Genomic DNA, 19203 nt, shown 5'->3' with positions numbered 1-19203 from the left:
CCTGCCCGATAAAAAAAACTCAAAAGGGGACGAGAAAACGTAAGGAGACATCACGAGCTGATACGGTAGGTGATTTGGTTCAATGGCCACAAAATCGTGCCAAATTTTCAAACAAATTGGCAGTATGGACGACTTATCAGTATGACATTCACCCCTTGAGGCCTGTAGGCTTGTACTGATTCGGTTTATCCTCTGCTGAGACAGGGTCCCTCATAACAGAAAGAACCTTGATGACTATTACTTTAGGTCCGTCTAATTACAACTGAATAACGGAAACATTTCGTCCTATACGCGTTTCGCTTTTAGGCTTTGAAAGGCTTCATCATCGGCCTTTAAAAAAAATATAGTTGTCTTTATACTATTTCGTGTTAGACATTGTGGATTCAGGTTAGAAACAATTCTGGCACCTTCGGATTTTCTCTGACGGAATAGTAGTTAGAATTTGTACTTATAGATTTGATACATGCTCAGCATGAGTTCTTGTTCCGCTTTTACACCTCTTTTTTCTGCGTACCGGTACTGCAATTCAAAATTTAATTTGAATAGCGCTAGGAAATCAATACTCATTTACGCCATGTTATGTTTTGATGTTGTGCCGAATTGTTGAATATTATGACCAACTTATGGAATGTCTGTTTGTGATATCTGTGTCTGTAAGTACGCGCGCGCGCTCGTCTGTGTGTGCGTGTAAGTGTGTGCGCGCTAATCACTGCATCAACAGGTATTTATTTTAGTGTTGTTAGGCGTGTGTATGTACACCGTTTCCTTTATATGTGTGTATGTGTGTGTCGGTGTGTGTGTGTGTGTGTGTGTGTGTGTGTGTGTGTGTGTGTGTGTGTGCGAATCTTTTTTTTGTTTAGACACATCAGGTATTAGAAGTATGAAACAAACAATGTTAAGTTGCAGAGTACTTCAAGGACCATCACCGTACCAATGTAGAACAAGACATAAGAATCATCAGGATCAATAATCACAACAAATGCTTTATCACAATGCAAGAAAACTACCACATACAGAAAGTCAATGTAGGGAAGAAAACGGTCATAAGCGACCAGACGCGGATCAATGCACACACTGTGATAAACCTAATAAAAGAAATCATAAGCTACAAAACGAAATTTATAAAAAGACATCTGTACACACATGCAAAAATACTAAACTACTAAAAGAAACTGAAATTCACACACACACACAAAATGCAAATAAAGAACCGGATTCATACACAAACGTAACCATACTAACTAATACACGGACAGATCATAGGTATCACAAATACATTTTCGGTAGTTGGGAATAACATTCAACAGATGGCAAAAACATGCGAAACGAAACACGTAAATAAGTTTTCTTTTCCCAGTGCTGTGCAAATGAAATTTCTAACGTCTCTAAGAAGAAGAACAGTTGTAAAATCAGAACGAGAGTGGCATCTACGCAATCTATGCATACAAATTTATGAACTGTTATTACGTCACATAAAATCAGAAAGTGCCAGAACTGTTCATTGCGGCAGAAACTTTCTACTTCTCGTTCAGGTAGTGTTTGTCATATGTAAGGGTACAGTCCAGAGTTACTCCCAGATATTTCGGGGTCGGACACTGTTCAAGAGTAATTCCTTTCGAGATAACTCAAACTTACCGCCTGCTTATGCACGATGTGTTGGATTTATTTACGTTCAGCGTCAACTGCCAGTCAGGCAGCAACCATCGATCTTTCACAGGCCTCCCTACAGTTCACTACGGTCTAATGCCTCTGCAGCCTTACTATAGACAACTGCTTCGAACAAAAATACTTCATGGAGGCTGCAACGTTACGCACTACATCATTTACACATATTGTAAACAAACGTCACTTAACAATGTCCTAATATGTAAAACAAAATATTGTGGTACAAACACAAGTACGTACTTATTTTGAACCACTGATGAAGCCTTTCAAATAATGAAAGCGAAAGACGTGAAACACGAAATTTTTTTATTCAGTTGTAATTATCTGACCTTAAGTGATAATTATCAATATAATATTACACGCAGCTGAGTGATAGGATAACAAATGTTAAAGAGGAACTCACTGATGCTGGTGTACAGTACCAAAACATGTTTGGAAACGGAACAACAAGAAACAGGGTGAATTACATGAATATCGTTTTTGTTAATACGAATAAAATCGCTAATTCTGACTCTTCGTCAGTCGCCGTGTTGTTAAATTCATCAACAGATGTCGGGAGAACAGTTTCACGTTAGTGCTGAGCCTGGTGCGTTATACACAGCTCGAGTCTGGTTGCAGGGGACGTGATTACTGACCGGCTGAGTCTGCGCCCGCAGGCGGCTGGCTATTACAACAAGTACGACGCAACCGTCGACGCGACCATCGCCAACAGCTTCGCGGCAGCCGCCTTCCGGTTCGCACACACGCTCATCCCGGTAAGTGGTCCTCACCGAACTGACCTCTGTTCGCTTATAGGGGCGACGAGCAATTTCTTCATACAAACTTCCATTAACATATTTTCGTGCTAAAAGAGTCAGAACAATCAGAGAAATAATAATACCTGTATTGTATCTCGTATAATGTACGTTAGAACACCAGATAAAAAACGGTATGGAACTTCCTGGAAAATTAAAAATGTGTGCCGGACTGGAACTCGAACCCAGGACCTGTCATTCGCAGGGAAGTACACTACCAACGGAGCTACCCGAGGTTCTGGGTTCGATCCACGAGCACGACTCACATCTCGTCCTCACAGTTTTACTTCCGTCAGCGCCTGATCTGCTACCTTCCAGACTTGACAGAAGTTCTGCTGCAGCACTACCACCCCTGCAAGAAAGGATATTCTGGAGACATGGCTTAGCCACAGCTTGCAGAATTGTTTCAGAATGAGTCTTTCGCTCTGCAGCGTAGTGTGAGCTGATATGAAACTTCCTGGCAGATTGAAACTGTGTGCCGGACCGAGACTCGAACCCGGAACGTTTGCCTTTTGCGGGCACGTGCTCTAGAAGCTGCCTGTGGTCCTGGGTTCGGCTTCCAGTCCCGCACACAGTTTCATATCAGCTCACACTCCTCTTCAGAGTGAAAGATTCATTCTAGACATCACAATACAACTGTGTAACACCGCTTCTAGCCTTTTTTCCGATGAACTTATTATTTCCTATATCAGCTATAGAAAGAAGACTAGAACGATCGTTATCGTGCACCAGTCATTTGTTTCTGTGGCTGGATGCCTTTCCGGACTCAACAATACCAACTTAGTCTAAGGAGAACGTTACCTTGTGCCAAGTCCGTCAGCGTAAATTTATTTCTGCGTATTGTCTTCCCGACGCGAAGATGCTCAAACAATTTCAAAACAACAATCAGCCTGGCAGTTCTACCACACTCACATTGTTAAACTGAAGGGTGAATTTGATTCGTGTGGCGCCTCCCTGCCCCCAACCACCACCGCCTCACCCTTTGTGAAGCTAGCTGGTGGTTTACGTCTTACGCTAAGGGAGTAGTTATTTCGTATCTTGTATTTTATTGAGAACCATAAAAAATATTTCGCCCAACATTTAACAAAGGGGAACTGCAAACAGTGATGATCAGAAAGGTCTATCACGCTTATCACTGTTCTATAGCAATGAAGAGGAAACTGTTCGTGCTGAAACTTCCGAAACTTCATCTTTTTTTGTGAATTCACGGGACGTTTGACCGCAACATAGGGCGATTCAAAATAACTATTACAGGCTTCTGGGGGTTGCAGAGTGGACTTGATAGATGAAGTTCTGATAAATGGAACCTATGTCCAGAAGTGTACCGCTTGGATGTAAAATCAGTTTGAACTTAGGATCACTTTTAATGTTCGAAACTAGGAGGGTTGGCTGTGGTGCTCCACGAATGCGCTGCATTCTATGCTTTGTAGAGGACGTCCTTCGCCACGTAGAAGAGAATCCGAGGACATGTACTCGAAACAATGTCCATGTCATACCTTCCTACAACACGCAAGTCAGAGCTCTTTGTCCCTGCTTTGTGCGTACTGCGAGGCGGGAGATTTGAAAGTGATCCGGTCCTCAAAGTGATTTTACTTCTGGACGTGGGTTCCTTATCAGAACTACATTTACCAAGCCCCTCTACATACTCTAGAAACATGCAACAGCAATTTTGAATCACGCTGTATAGTATACGTTCCCGGGTTTTCAGGTCTTATAGCATGATTAAATAAAAGTAAAAAACACATCATTATTTTTCAAGGGACGTAATATTTAGAGGCAGAAACCACTTGCCTTTTTCACAACAGCTCGCCTATGCAGTTGCAGGAGAGCTTATCTTTTAATGTGAATCCGATCACGGCGTTACTTGTTTCTTTCACATTCAGAAAGCACTGCTAGATATGAAAACCTAGCAATCTAGCAGACAAAATTCTACATCTTTGATTTAATCGCACAGTCATTTAACTATACTCTTAATGGATGGTGGAGATATTGCCTTTCATAGCTACTCCACATTGCAATTCATAGTATCTTGTCTATGTTCCCTGTCGATTTGGTCCAGACATAGTAAAACTACTTATGCGCTATGCGACAAGTTTCTAATGCAAAGTAATCTAACTGTCGAGAAGCTCCAGCCTCATCTGTTGATCACGCCTGTGGCACCATAGAGTGTATATAATGGTAACTCCAGGGCCCGAATAGCTCTTACAGCTATGAGACTGAACACATGCAGATGGTGTGCCTTTGGAAAACCTCACTGTGTGCGATAATTTTCGACAGTAGTAGCAGTATTGTGACGATTTCTTACAGGGGGCGTCATCATGAGACTAATCTCCTTCTTAGGGCGTAGAAAAGTATCTGCTACCAGTCTCAATAAAAGGTTATTTATTTGTCACACGACCGGTTTCGGGCTCGCGCCCATCCTCAGGTGTTTATACATTCATGTACATGTTTATACTGCTGGATATCACTGTATAAATACAAAAAAAAAATTATTTGCTGGTGACTGAACAGATACAAGTGGGATAATTGTAAGTGGCAGGGCAGCATTTGACGAAAATATATCTGTACTTACAAAAGATGGAGCACCATTATTATAGTTGTGCTGTGGTGACAGTTTTGCCTCTTAGTTACACACTTATTATCATTTACACGTCCATATTTCAGTTTTACCAAGTTTAGCTGTATGTTTCACTATTACGATGTGCACGCGTGAAATACACTATCTTTGCATACAAACATGAGGGCTGTCGTCAAAGAACTTAGACGTAGCAGATGTAAAGATGTTGCTCATACAGAAACATGTAGGTTTGTAAATAATTTTTTTGTATTTATACAGTGATCTCCAGCAGTATAAACATGTACATGAATGTATAGACACCTGAGGATGCGCGCGAGCCCTAAACTGGTCGTGTGACAAATAAATAACCTTTTATTGTGACTGGTAGCGGATATTTTTATACACCCTATAAAGGAACAGTCACGGAGTTCGACAGCATCCGCTATGGATAAAATTCATTTAATCTCGTTCTCCTTTTGTGATAATAGAAGGAACCGTGTGAAGCTAACGTTATTTTATTTATTGTTATATGAAGAAATTTTAAACCTGCACGACTGTATTGACTATTTTTTAAGCTCTGAATACCCAGTAAGTACTTCATTGTAGCTGGTTTTGTCTTGGTTTGGACCACAGAAATTCTGTGCTTCGATGAGAATGAAAAGTGTTGACAGTATGAATACCTCAGCCGTCTCTAAGTGCATGAATAACCTGATTGCTTACTCTTCTAACGAACTTACTTTCTCTTAGTTCTTTTTTATGACAATGAAGATCTTGGAAAAGTAAAGGTGTGAGGGCGAGTGTTGAGTCATGCGTGGAGAGCAAAGTCGGTAGAACACTTCCAACCAAAGGCGAAGATCGCAGGTTCGAGTCTCAGTGCTGCACATTCTTTTAATCTGCCCAGGAGTTCCGAGCCTGAATAGTTCTTATTTGGACTGCGAATGCCTTATATTTGTTTCCCTCAGATGATCATGTATACAGGGCTACTATAAATGATTCATTCGTATATTTTCCAATGAACATGAACAGAACCGTAAACTCACCAAGTTTGCATTGTGCCTACTAGTTGGCGTTAGGAGAGCGGTGCCTTGACAAAAGAAAAAATATTTTGTGTATGGAAATACACCAGATGTTTATCTGTTACAAGGGTTCAGAGTGCGTAGGGAAGCAATTATGGAAAAGAACCGCCATGTAACACAGCCTTGTGCGTTCGTATCGGCAGTTTAGAGACACTGGTTGCCTCTATAAACAGAAAAGTACCGGTCGACCAAATGTGCTAGATGCAACCGTGTAGGGAGTGAGTTAAAAGTTCGTACACAATCCAAAGAAATCAACAGTCCACGCAAGCAACCAACGTGGAGCATTGCATCAAACTGAGTGGAAGATTTTTCGGCGGCCGTTTACATTTCAGACAGTACCGTCTGCAGCTCATGCAACAGATAAAACCGGAAGAGTATGGTCGGCTCCTTTAATTTTGCATCGCAATGCAGCAAGCACTTGAGAGTGAACATTTCGCCTGCAAGCTGATACTCAGCTACCAATCCACCCTCCATTAATCGCCACAATGTGAGAGTATAGGACACTGGAAATCTTCATGAAATTGTCGGTCATGAACCAGATTCGACGAAGGTTAACGTTTCCTGAGCAGTGTCACAGACGAAGCTCTGTAGGCCGTTTTTCTTCTGTGAGAAGACTGTGACAGGAACCTCTTACCTTGATGCGTTGCAGTTGTTGTTTGCAGAACTGAGTTCTGATTCCGAGTAATTCATCGTCCAACAAGACGGGGCAGCCCGCCACGGGAAAATCGATGTTCGTCGCTAGCTAAACGACGAACTTCCGCATCTCTGGATGGATGTTGCTACATAAGGCACGGAACGATGTTTACTGCCGATGGGACGTGTTTCACGTGACGAGAGGGGCGGTCGCAAAACATTTGTAGAGTGTAAAATGCAGACTTAGTGAGTTTACGATTCTGTTCACGCACCAGTCATAGTTGTACATGTAACACTTTGCAAAATATACAGCTTTGAAGATGAATGAATCATTTATAGCAGCCATGTACCATTGTGAGAAACATGCTGTTTGCATACTGACTTTACTTGTTCGACGTTGAGTACCTGTATCTACTAGCAAGCCAACGAGTTATTTCTCTAGCAGACTAAGGTCAAATGGGCATCTCAGTTTTTGTTATATTTGTCAATCACGTGTCTCCTCCGCAGTAGATAAGCTATGCCATTATGATGCTTCTATGAATGATTGGTCACTAAATGACTGGTCATTTTTACCGTGTAGACTGACAGATTCTTGAGTGACAGGAACCGCAGTTTTCTGTCTGTACACGAGTATTGCTAGCACTCAGTACTCGTCTGCCTGCTTCTAGATGCACAGCTCAGTTCTTCTATCTGCAGAGCAACTAGTGTGTCTGGAAGCGAGGAGAAGGACATGGTACAACCATCTGATTGCTTCATCTAACATTCGTGTAGTTTGTTGAACTAGTGCCTAGCAATGTGGCACCTGACGCTACTTTCCAATGATACAGGGACTCATGAAGATGTTGGCGAACGAGACGAACAGTGAGGAGTTTGTGGAGACGCACAAGATGCTCTTCAATCCGTACGGACTGTACCAGGCTGGCTACATGGACAAGACAGTCCGTGGAGCGCTCGCCACCAACATCGCCAAGGCCGATGCCTACTTCAGCAAAGAGGTACGCCTGCCTCTTTACATAACCGTATTTGCTGCTCAGCGACCCTGCATATGAAATATCCCTGACGACTTCTCACTTCTGCTTTCTCTTCTTTTTTCGTCCTGTGTGAATAGCGCCATATTCTTCCGTCTCTGAGGAAAACACTCAGCTCTCTTTCCTCCACACATCTGTCATTCAGTATATTTAGGCGAACAGGCAGGTTACGTTTTCAAAGATTTCCTAAAGGGCTTAGACGCAGTGGTACGTTACGATCGACGATTGTTTCAAATTCTGCTGAAATTGTTGATTCACATTTTAATTTCCCGCAGCCTCCTTGACGATTAGACTTCCAGAAGCTTGCAGTGCTGTAACAAGATTTTGTGCTTGTTTAAAAGTCTGTGTTGGGCAACAGCAGATTTTTCTACATTTTCCAATCACAGTAATGGGACCACGTGTCAAAAGCCCCGAATAACAGCCTTTTGCAGGGCGGGACGTGCAGAAAGAGAATCGGTGAAGTTCTTGAGATACTGCCGTTGATGTGAAGCCATGGCGACTCCAGTGCCGTCACCAATTGCGTGAAGTTTATCGGTTGAGGATCCGCGGTACGTACAGCTCAGTGGAGGCAGTTCCACAGATTCTCTGTCGGCTTTCAATCTAGGGAGTTTGGTGGCCAGATTAGTACGGTGAAGTCATCCTGGCGCTCCTCGAACCACGGACGAACACTGCAGGAGCTGTGTGTGTCGTTGCACTGTCGTGCTGGTAGATGCAATCGTGCCGAGGAGAAACAAACTGGATGTAGGAGTGAGCATGCAGTTTGTGTGACATGCATACTTGTCTTGACCCATTGTGCCTTCCAGAATGACGAGGTCACCCATGGAAAGCCGCTAAAACGTTTCCCAGACCATAACGCTCCCTTATCCAGCTTTTGTGTGGGCTGTCAGACGTTTCACGCCATACCCGCGAATGGAGCGTAAAACGTGATTCATCTGGAGAGGCCATCGGTCGCCACCCAGTGGACGTCTGTTTACAGCACTGCTGTGCAAATTCGAGCCTTGGTCACTGATGAACAGCGGTCTGCGTAGATGCATTAACCAGCAACGTTCGCTGAACGGTCTTTGTGGAGACACTGCTTGCAGCCCCTTCGTTCATCTGGGTGGTCAGTTGCTCAACAGTTGCACTTCTGTTTGCCCGTACACATCTCCCCAGCCGTTGTCCACCCCTGTAGTTTGTGGCCCGTGGTACCACAGTTGCCTCGGTACCGGTTTTGGATAGCACCATTTTGCCATATTCCGTTATATTTTATACACGGCGGTACGCGAACAGTTTAAAAACTTAGCCATTTCTTCGACCAAAAGCTAACGAGCATATCCTTTCGGACGTCAGATAAATCGATCCCTTCCCACATTACGACAGCGACTGCACAGTTTTCAGCGTCCTCCCGACACGCTTTATATTCCCTCCACTGCTAGTGCTGTCACCTACACCCATGCTCATAAATTAAGAATGATTGTAGATTGTGGTGCCACACAACGTGGCACTGCACAAACCTGGCGCTAATAGCATAGACACATAGGGGAAACACACGACACAGATCTGTAAGTCCATGGCATTCATGATAAGTTGAGAAAACCGTCCCGATCCCATGTGCTACAAAACGCCACTGTTTCCTGCGCATGAACCCCGACATCAATATGGGATATTATCACCATGCACACGTACACAGGCCACACAACGGGTTGGCATACTATGGAGTAGGTGGTCGAGCAGCTGCTGGGGTATAGCCTCCCATTCTTGCACCAGTGCCTGTCGGAGCTCCTGAAGTGTCCTAGGGGTGTGAAGACGTGCAGTGATACGTCGACGAGAGCATCCCGGACGTGCTCGATTGGGTTTGGATCTGGATGAAAGGAAGGCCACTCCATTCGCCTGATATATTCTGTTCCAAGGTACTCCTCCACGATGGAAGCTCGGTGGGGCTGTGCGTTGTCATCCATCAGGAGGAAGGTGGGACCCACTGCACCCATGAAAAGGCGGACATACTTGTGCAAAATGACGTCCCCATACACCTGAACTGTCACAGTTTCTCTGTCAAAGATATGGAGTGTACGTGCACCCAATCATAATCCCACCACACACCATCAAACCACGACCTCCATACGGTTCCCTTTCGAGGACATTAAGGGGTTGGTATCTGGTTCCTGGTTCACGCCAGATGAAAACCCGGCGAGAATCACTGGTCAGACCATACCTGGGCTCGTCCGTGAAAATAACCTGGGACCATTGTTCCTGTGAGCATGTACTCTCATCTTGATACCAGGCATTACGGGCGCTCCTGTGACCAGGGGTCAATGGAATGCACCTTGCAGGTCTTTGGGCGAATAAACCATGTCTATTCAGTCGTCTGTAGACTGTGTGTCTGGAGACAACTGTTCCAGTGGCTGCGGTAAGGTCCCGAGCAAGGCTACCTGCAGTACTCCGTGACAGTCTGCAGGCACTGATGGTGAGATATCGGTCTCCTTGTTGTGTTGTACACTGTGGACGTCCCGTACTGTAGCGCCTGGACACGTTTCCTGTCTGCTGGAATCGTTGCCATAATCTTGAGATGAGACTTTGTGGCACACGGGGGGCCCGTGTTACGATCTGCTGTGTTTGACGAGCCTCCAGTCGCCCTAGTATTCTACCGCTCATAACGTCATCGGTATGTGTTATTTGAGCCATTTTCAACACACAGTCACCATTAGCACGTCTGAAAACGTCTGTACACTTACTAGCTGCACCGTACTCTGACATGCACCAACACACCTTTGCGTATGTGGACTGCTGCCAGCGCCACCATGCGACGACCGCAGGTCAAATGCACCGCATGGTCATACCCCGCGGTGATTTAAACCCGCAAACCGCCCACCGGAGCGTTGTTTCACCATGTATCAGCATTATCCTTAATTTATGAGCATGAGTGTACTTGTGTGGTTGTTGCACGTCGACGTCGAACATAGGTCACTCACGTTAATGCTACTGGACCGCCTACATTTCTGTACTCGATGTGCCGCTAATGTTTAGTACAAAGATCGAATGGACTGCCTCATTTAGCTACTGCTATGTCCTCACAAAATATTTTATACAGACGGGGAGCTCTGGGGCTATTACATCTTTCACAGATGGCTGTACCCCCTGCTTATATAGTGTGGCCCAAGAGAAATATGACTGTTTCAATTAGTCACCCTGGCGAAATGTATGTGTGTTCGCACTATCTGCATCTAATCGGTCCCATACGTAAGTATGCCGTTCAGTTCAGTATGGAACGTTGGCCAGCACAAGTGCACTCTGAGGCAGTGGAGAAGTTCGGTTGTGTTCAGAGCTTTGCAGTTGTCCAACGCTCAATGCAGAGTGAAAGAGACGGCCATTTCCATTTTCCGGGCTGGAGGACAATATTCAGGTGGATAAAACAATAACGTAAGACGGGTCTTAACCAATGTGAATGATAAGGAACCTGAATTGACACTACGAATGCCGGAAAATATCCGAGGAGTTCTTGCAGCTCTGCTAGCCACTCCAGAACATTACAAATCCGTCATACGTCTTTGCAGAGGATTCTGAAACAGGATTTAATGTTTCATCCTTATAAGCCGCAAGTACCTTAGTAGGGAGATAAAGTGAGTAGGTGCAGTTTCTGCACAAAGTTACTGGACGGAACTGACCGGACGACGCGTTTCTGACACACCTTGTGATGTGTGATGAGGAAAAATTCATCTGAATTTGTTTGTCGATAAACAAAATTTTCGTAATTACTCGGACACAGACCCGCAACTTATTCATGAAAAGGCCCATTATAGCGTGTAGGACGTCGTTTGGTGTGTTGGTGTGTCATTAGACAGAGACAGTCCGTTAAAATCGTTGGGTCGAAGGCCTCTTTTTTTTTTTTTTTTTTTTTTTTGAAACACAGGCTGGTGAGTGTCAGTTCCGAGTGGTATGCGGTCATGGATAACGATTCTTCAATCCACAGCTCAAGGGACATTGCCTTCTAAACGCAATGCAGTTTCAGCAAGAAGGCGCTACAACCTATCTTCTTCTTATTCTTGTTCTTCTTCTTCTGCACTTCAAGGTTCAGAAATTCGTGCGTGTTGCGTTTTCATTTTCCACTGCCACCTCGTTCTGGGTCTTCCTCATCCTTCTGACTGGTAAGGCATGGCCTGACTTGGGATTCCCTCTACACTCATTCTTTGTAACTAATTCTTCACTCTTTTCATTAATATTGTAAATATCTAGTTGAGTAGTAATGTCTTCATTTCTTGTGTGATCTTACCTAGTAACAGCTCTAACTTTCCTGAGAAACCTCATTAATGCTGGATATTTTACTTTTATCATGATTTTTAGGGATCCACGCCTCACTTACATATAGCAATACAGGTATATCCATGATTTTATAAAATTATAATTTTTGTTTCTTCCCAATTTGTTCTAAAATATTTTTTCATTCCGTGTATTAAATAATACCTGTTAATCTTATTTTATATATCCTTGCCTATACCATTGCTAGCGTCGCAACCTAAAAAATTAAAGTTATTACCTGATATTGTCAGAAGGAGAGCTACCTCTATATCAGTGTAAAAATTCCTGCAAAATAGAAGTACCCGATGATCTGAAGATGGAAATATAACTTTGCCGAAACCCTTGAAAAAACTGCGAGATGAGAAATAAAACTTCTATTTTGGAAGCCTTATTACGTTAAAAAATTAAAGCTGGAGACATTCTCAAGTGTTGCATTGTTTATAACTTTTTTAGCTACAGACCATAGGGCCCCTAATTCAGTGACCGCGCCGAGCTGCCGATTTCCATATTGACTACTCTCAGGATTCTGTGATATGCTACGGCCGGCGAGATCTTATCTTTCAGACAACGATTTTCTTTTTCTTTCGGATAATCTCAAAATCAAATGGCTATAAGCACTATGGTACTTAACATCTGAGATCATCAGTCCACTAGACTTAGAACGACTTAAACCTAACTAACCTAAGAACATCACACACATCCATGCCCGAGGCAGGATTCGAACCTGCTACCGTAGCAGCAGCGTGGTTCCGGACTGAAGGGCCTGGAAGCGCTCGGCCACAGCGGCCGGCGGATAATCTCAAGCAAAAGCTTTCCCACGGTGGCGCCACGATACTGATGAGCTGAAAATCGCAATCGACAAAGAGCTGGAGGTCCTACCTGAAGAAATGACTGAGAATATAATGAAAGGCATCGGGACTGAAAGAAGCCATTCGTGTTACGTTTAAGAAGTGAAGTTGTGCTTGGGTTTTCAAGCGGCAGTGTGTGTAAAACAGTTACCTATAAGCTATATCATAAAATTAATATTAATATGTGAACACAGAAAATTGAAATACCAATTTTTAACGTGTGTAAGGACGCTGATGAATCTTAGATCAAGTACTTTTCCATAGATGCGCACAAGACAAAAATCATGTGGGTACGTAGCCGTTAAGAGAGGTAAAAGGAAGTACACACACATACACACACACACACACACACACACACACACACACACACACACACACATACACACATGAAAAAAGTTTCCCTCTGTATCTTATACTGCCACAAACTTCTACCCTACATACCGATCAGGTGCCATGGTGGAAACGACACACGAAAGTAACGTTTCGTGAAATAGCATTCCAGGCACGCTTATGTTTAAATGTTGCAGATTATTCATTAGCAGTAACATACGCTTACCATGCAGCTACAACGCTTCTAGGTCGTTGATGTTGTCATGCCATCAGTGGACAATGGAACATCGTAGTAACGAAGCCTTCGGGGGCAGTAGAGACTGTACATAACGTTGTATATTGGCGTCGTTTTTTCGCTTACTTTCGGAGCCAAAATGCATCTTACATTTTTATATAATAATAATGTTACTGACTGCCAAGTGTTAACTAGAATCGCACAAAGTAGCGAATTTTCATTTCGCGTATAAATACGACTTATTATGGTATTATTTTACCTTTCCATTTTCAAAGAGAACAGTTCCCAATTACTCCTGCATTTACGGTTACTATTAATAAGTCACAGAGAAAAACGTTCAAAGAAGTTGGGATTTTATTAAGGCATCGTGTTTTTATGCATGGTCAGTTATATGTTGCAAAAAGTAGAGTTCGATCTTCCGATGATTTGAAATTTTATAACTCTGAGCCTAACGAACGAGGTCTTTTAGCAAATGATGAAAGTACATTTACGAAAAATATCGTTTATACTGAAGTTTTCTGTCGTTAAATTTTAAAAAGACGTCATTATTTCTCCAATTTGTGTCTTTAATTCCCCGTGCTTATTTTACGTCCTTTCTTTTTTCCTTAAAGCGCTCAGTTAAAAACTAAAAATCTACATACGATTAAATTCCAGTTAATTATACAATAAATTTGACTTCCTTACTTTATAAACGCAGTTGATCAAATTTCGAGCACAGACATTATTACAGTAATGGAAATCAGTATAAAGGCATGGATAATTGTAGGAAAATTAGCGCTGTCGGTTGAAACAGTTGCGGACAGTACATATGCAATAGTATGAGATTTGGTATACTTATGAATGCAGTGAAAATGGTGTCGCGTAGATGTCTGTAGTACAGTATGTAACGAAACATCAACGATTCAGATGGAAGAGGGTGGAACTCGGTATAAAGCCAGTCGGCTCTGTACGGTGTTAGTGTGTGCGCATGTGGCTTTGCTGCATACAAGAAACAGACACCTTTACTGACAACGCGTGTTGGGAACATAACCCTCGATTATGACAATGCCTCACGGAAAACTGTTATCGTATAATGAAAAAGTAAAAGTCGGGGCGCACAAGGAATTAGTACTCTCTAACCATCAAATCGCTAAAAGGGTGAACCGTTCAAGTACAGCGATTGATAATTTCATCAGATTGGACATAAGATGTGGACAGAACGGAAAATTCAGGCTAAGTAAAATACTATCTGAGACATCGAAACGGTTACTTTCGTGCAAGTAAAGGGCTACAGACCGTTTATTCTTCGCAACATGTTGCAGATTTACAGTTGCCAGTAACTGACAGACGTGTGCGACGAATTTTGTGACATCACAAACATTACCCTCAACGAAACTACTGCATAAACCTGGACTAACATCAAAATACAAACAAGCTAGATTGGAAGGACTTGTGAATGAGATAAAGTGACATTCATTGGTGAGAAGAAATTGCATTTAGATAGCCCGGTTATTCAGTATTATTGGCATGATCTGAGAACACAGCAGGAGGCAAGAACGGGCAGAAATGTTGTTGGTGGAAACCATATTGTTCTTTGATTTGGACAGCCTTCTGCACTAAATGTAAATCACGGATTGCTTGGATGAACACTAGAATGAACTTTAATATGTTCACTGGGATGCTAGAGACACAATGGATTAGCATGTACGAAGACCTATGGGACGCAATTTTGATGTTTCAACAAGATAATGCATCACTGTATGTTTCTGCTACAATTAAAAGTGGTTTGAAGATAAAGATGTCGGTTTCTTGCCCTGGCCTGCACTTATCCCACCAACGAAACCCTTGGAAAACCTTTGGGAAATATTTTCAAGGTGTGTTTTTCGCAATAGAACGCAATCTGAAGTCCCAAGTGAGCTGAAATGGGCGATACGAGAAGAGTATGCAATAATTTCGCTACAAGAACCACCGACCGTAACAAAATCAATGCCAAAGAGAATTTTTGAGCCGGCCGCTGTGCCCGAGAGGTTCTAGGCGCTTAATTCTGGAACCGCGCTGCTGCTATGGTCGCAGGTTCGATTCCTGCCTCGGGCATGGATGTGTGTGACGTTCTTAGGTTACTTAGGTTTAAGTCGTTCTAAGTCTAGGGGACTGATGACCTCAGATGTTAAGTCTCATAGTGCTTAGAGCCATTTGAACCATTTTTGAACAATTTTTGAGGTAATTAGGAAGAACTGAGGTCGGACAAAGTACTAACAATGCAATAACATCACAGGACAGTGAGTGCCCTAATACTAATTTCAATCCAGGACGTGCAAACGCCTTATTTTGTTACTCATGTTCTGAAAGATGCTACGTAATTCTGTCATGATTGTTTATGTCTTGCATATATCTACCAATTTCCTAATAAATTCGATTATGTGGGCTTCAGACGTTGTACTCTCTTAGGAACCTTGCCTTTATACTGTTTTGCACTACTGCAGTAGTTGTAAACGTATGCTAAAGCTACGTTTCTCTAGCGGCGGAAAGTTTTCCGCAACGCGCTGTGGAAAACACTCGACGGACCCTGCTCCCCATTCGCAGAATGCTCATCATAAACTACTGGCCATTAAAATTGCTACACCACGAAGATGACGTGCTACAGACACGAAATTTAACCGACAAGAATAGGATGCTGTGATATGCAAATGATTTGCTTTTCAGAGTTTGTGCAGGTGATGACACCTACAATGTGCTGACATGAGAAAAGTTTCCAACCGATTTCTCATGCACAAACAGCAGTTGACTGGCGTTGCCTGGTGAAACATCGTTGTGATGCCTCGTGTGAGGAGGAGAAATGCGTACCATCACGTTTCTGACTCTGATAAACGTCGGATTGTAGCCTATCGCGATTGCTGTTTATCGTATGGCGACATTGCTGCTCTCATTGGTCGAGATCCAATGACTGTTAACAGAATATGGAATCGGTGGATTCGAGACGGTAATACGGAATGTCATGCTGGATCCCAACGGCCTCGTATCACTAGCTGTCAAGATGACAGGCATCTTATCTGCATGGCTGTAACGGATCGTGCAGCCCCATCTCGATCTCTGTGTCAACAGATGGGGACGTTTGCAAGACAATAACCATCTGCACGGACTGTTCGACGACGTTTGCAGGAGCATGGACTATCAGCTCGGAGACCATGGCTGCGGTTACCCTTGACGCTGCATCACAGACACGAGCGGCTGCGATGGTGTACTCGACGACGAACCTGGGTGCACGAATGGCAAAACGTCATTTTTTCGGATGAATCCAGGTTCTTTTTACAGCATCATGACGGTCGCACCCGTGTTTGGTGACACTGCGGTGAACGCATATTGGAAGTATGTATTCGTCATCACCATATTGGCGTATCACCTTGTTCGCATTGACGGCACTTTGAACAGTGGACGTTACATTTCAGATGTGTTACGACCCGTGGCTCTACCCTTCATTCGATCCCTGTGAAACCCTACATTTCAGCACGATAATTCACGACCGCATGTTGCAGGTCCTGTACAGGCCTTTCTGGATACAGAAAATGTTCGACTGTTGCCCTGGCCAGCACATTCTCCAGATCTCTCACCAACTGAAAACGTCTGGTCAATGGTGGCCGAGCAACTGGCTCGTCACAATAGGCCAGTCACTACTCTTGATGAACTGTGGTATCGTGTTGAAGCTGCATAGGCAGCTGTACCTGTACACGCCATCCAAGCTCTGTGTGACTCAATGCCCAGGCGTATTACGGCCAGAGGTGGTTGTTCTGGGTACTGATTTCTCAGGATTTATGCGCCCAAATTGCGTGAAAATGTAGTCACACGTCAGTTTTAGCATAATATATTTGTGCAATGAATACCCGTTCATCATCTGCATTTCTTCTTGGTGTAGCACTTTAATGGCCAGTAGTGTAATAAACTAAAAGTGCACTGCTTCCCCGTATTAGCTACTGTCTTTAATTCATTACTGTATTTGGAATGTGATGGGAGAGGGTTAGCGTTGCGGATTGCCCCGTCGTGGTTGCAGCTGACGCAGAAGCTGTTCGCGCAAGGCAACGCGACGGCGCCGGCGCGCCACGGCCTGGACCTCGTGTCGCTCAACATCCAGCGCGGCCGCGACCACGGCCTGCCGGGCTACCCGGCGTGGCGCGAGTTCTGCGGCTTCCCGAAGCCCCTCGACTTCTCGGACCTGGCCGGCGTCATCGACCCGGACAGCATCAGCAGGCTCTCCGCGCTGTACAAGTAGGGGCCCGCCACTGCTTCCAGCTTACTGCACTCGCCCTCAGGTGCTGCCGATCTTAGTTTCACCGAGTGCCGCCGTTGTCGTTGCAGGACCGTGGCCGACGTGGACCTGTACACGGGCATGCTGTCCGAGATCCCGTTGGACGGCTCGCTGCTGGGGCCCACCGCCACCTGCCTCATCACGGACCAGTTCATTCGTCTCAAGCAGGGCGACCGCTACTGGTACGAGACTTCGCAGCAGCCGCAGGCCTTCACACCTGGTAAGCTCCTCATGCCGCCAAGCGTGTAAGACGAGAGTTTTTGCTTCAGCGTAAATACTACCCAAAAAAATCTCTGCGGGGATTATTATACCGAAGAGCCAAAGAAACTGGTATACCTGCCCAATGACGTGTAGGGCCGCCGCGAGCACGTGGAAGTGCCGCACCACGACGTGGCAAGGCCTCGACTAATGTCTCAAGTAGTTCTGGAGGGAACTGACACCATGAATCTTGCAGGGCTAACCATAAATGCGTAAGAATACGAAGGGGTAAAGATCGCTTCTGAACAGCACGTGCAAGATAACCCAGATATGCTCAATACTGTTCATGTCTGGAGAGTGTGGTACCCAGCAGAATGTTCCTGGAATCAAGTTGTTCAATGGCTCTGAGCACTATGGGACTTAACGTCTGAGGTCATCAGTCTCCTAGACTTAGAACTACTTAAACCTAACTCACCTAAAGACATCACATACATTCATGCCCGAGGCAGGATTCGAACCTGCGATCGTAGCGGTCACGTGGTTCCAGACTGAAGGGCCTAGAACCGCTCGGCCACAGCGGCCGGCCTAGTGTAGTGTACTTTCATCCGTATGCGTTTAGGCCATTAATTATGAGACATACTATACAGGGTGAGTCACCTAACATTACCGCTGGATATATTTCGTAAACCACATCAAATACTGACGGATCGATTCCACAGATCGAACGTGAGGAGAGGGGCTAATGTAATTGGTTAATACAAACCATTAAAAATGCACGGAAGTATGTTTTTTAACACAAACCTACGTTTTTTTTAAAATGGAAACCCGTTAGTTTTGTTAGCACATCTGAACATATAAACAAATACGTAATCAGTGCCGTTCGTTGCATTGTAAAATGTTAATTACATCCGGGGATATCGTAACCTAAAGTTGACGCTTGAGTACCACACCTCCGCTGTTCGATCGTGTGTATCGGAGATCACCGATTTATGTAGGGATCCAAAGGGAACGGTAATGGACCTTAGGTACAGAAGAGACTGGAACAGCACATTACGTCCACATGCTAACACCTTTTTATTGGTCTTTTTCACTGACGCACATGTACATTACCATGAGGGGTGAGGTACACGTTCGACGGGCGTTTCATAGGACATGGAGGACGCATAAATTGGCCAGCCCGTTCTCCTGATCTTACACCTCTGTACTTCTTTCTGTGGGGTACGTTAAAGGAGAATGTGTACCGTGATGTGCCTACAACCCCAGAGGATATGAAACAACGTATTGTGGC

At 44.1% G+C, this 19203-nt stretch overlaps 1 protein-coding gene across 1 annotated transcript in view; it reads left to right on the top strand.

Annotated features, from left to right (window-relative positions):
- Window positions 1–19203, top strand: part of LOC124613981 — a 199194-nt gene that overhangs the window by 155988 nt on the left and 24003 nt on the right. Inside the window, exons 11-14 of the mRNA XM_047142768.1 lie at window positions 2284–2420; window positions 7553–7720; window positions 17463–17677; window positions 17768–17937. Coding sequence (XP_046998724.1) covers window positions 2284–2420; window positions 7553–7720; window positions 17463–17677; window positions 17768–17937 — 690 coding nt within the window. The remainder of the gene's footprint in view (window positions 1–2283; window positions 2421–7552; window positions 7721–17462; window positions 17678–17767; window positions 17938–19203) is intronic.

The sequence above is a fragment of the Schistocerca americana genome, chromosome 4 (genome assembly GCF_021461395.2).
Source record: "Schistocerca americana isolate TAMUIC-IGC-003095 chromosome 4, iqSchAmer2.1, whole genome shotgun sequence".
In the NCBI taxonomy this organism is placed as follows: domain Eukaryota; kingdom Metazoa; phylum Arthropoda; class Insecta; order Orthoptera; family Acrididae; genus Schistocerca; species Schistocerca americana.
This window is presented reverse-complemented; position numbering and strand designations above follow the sequence as displayed.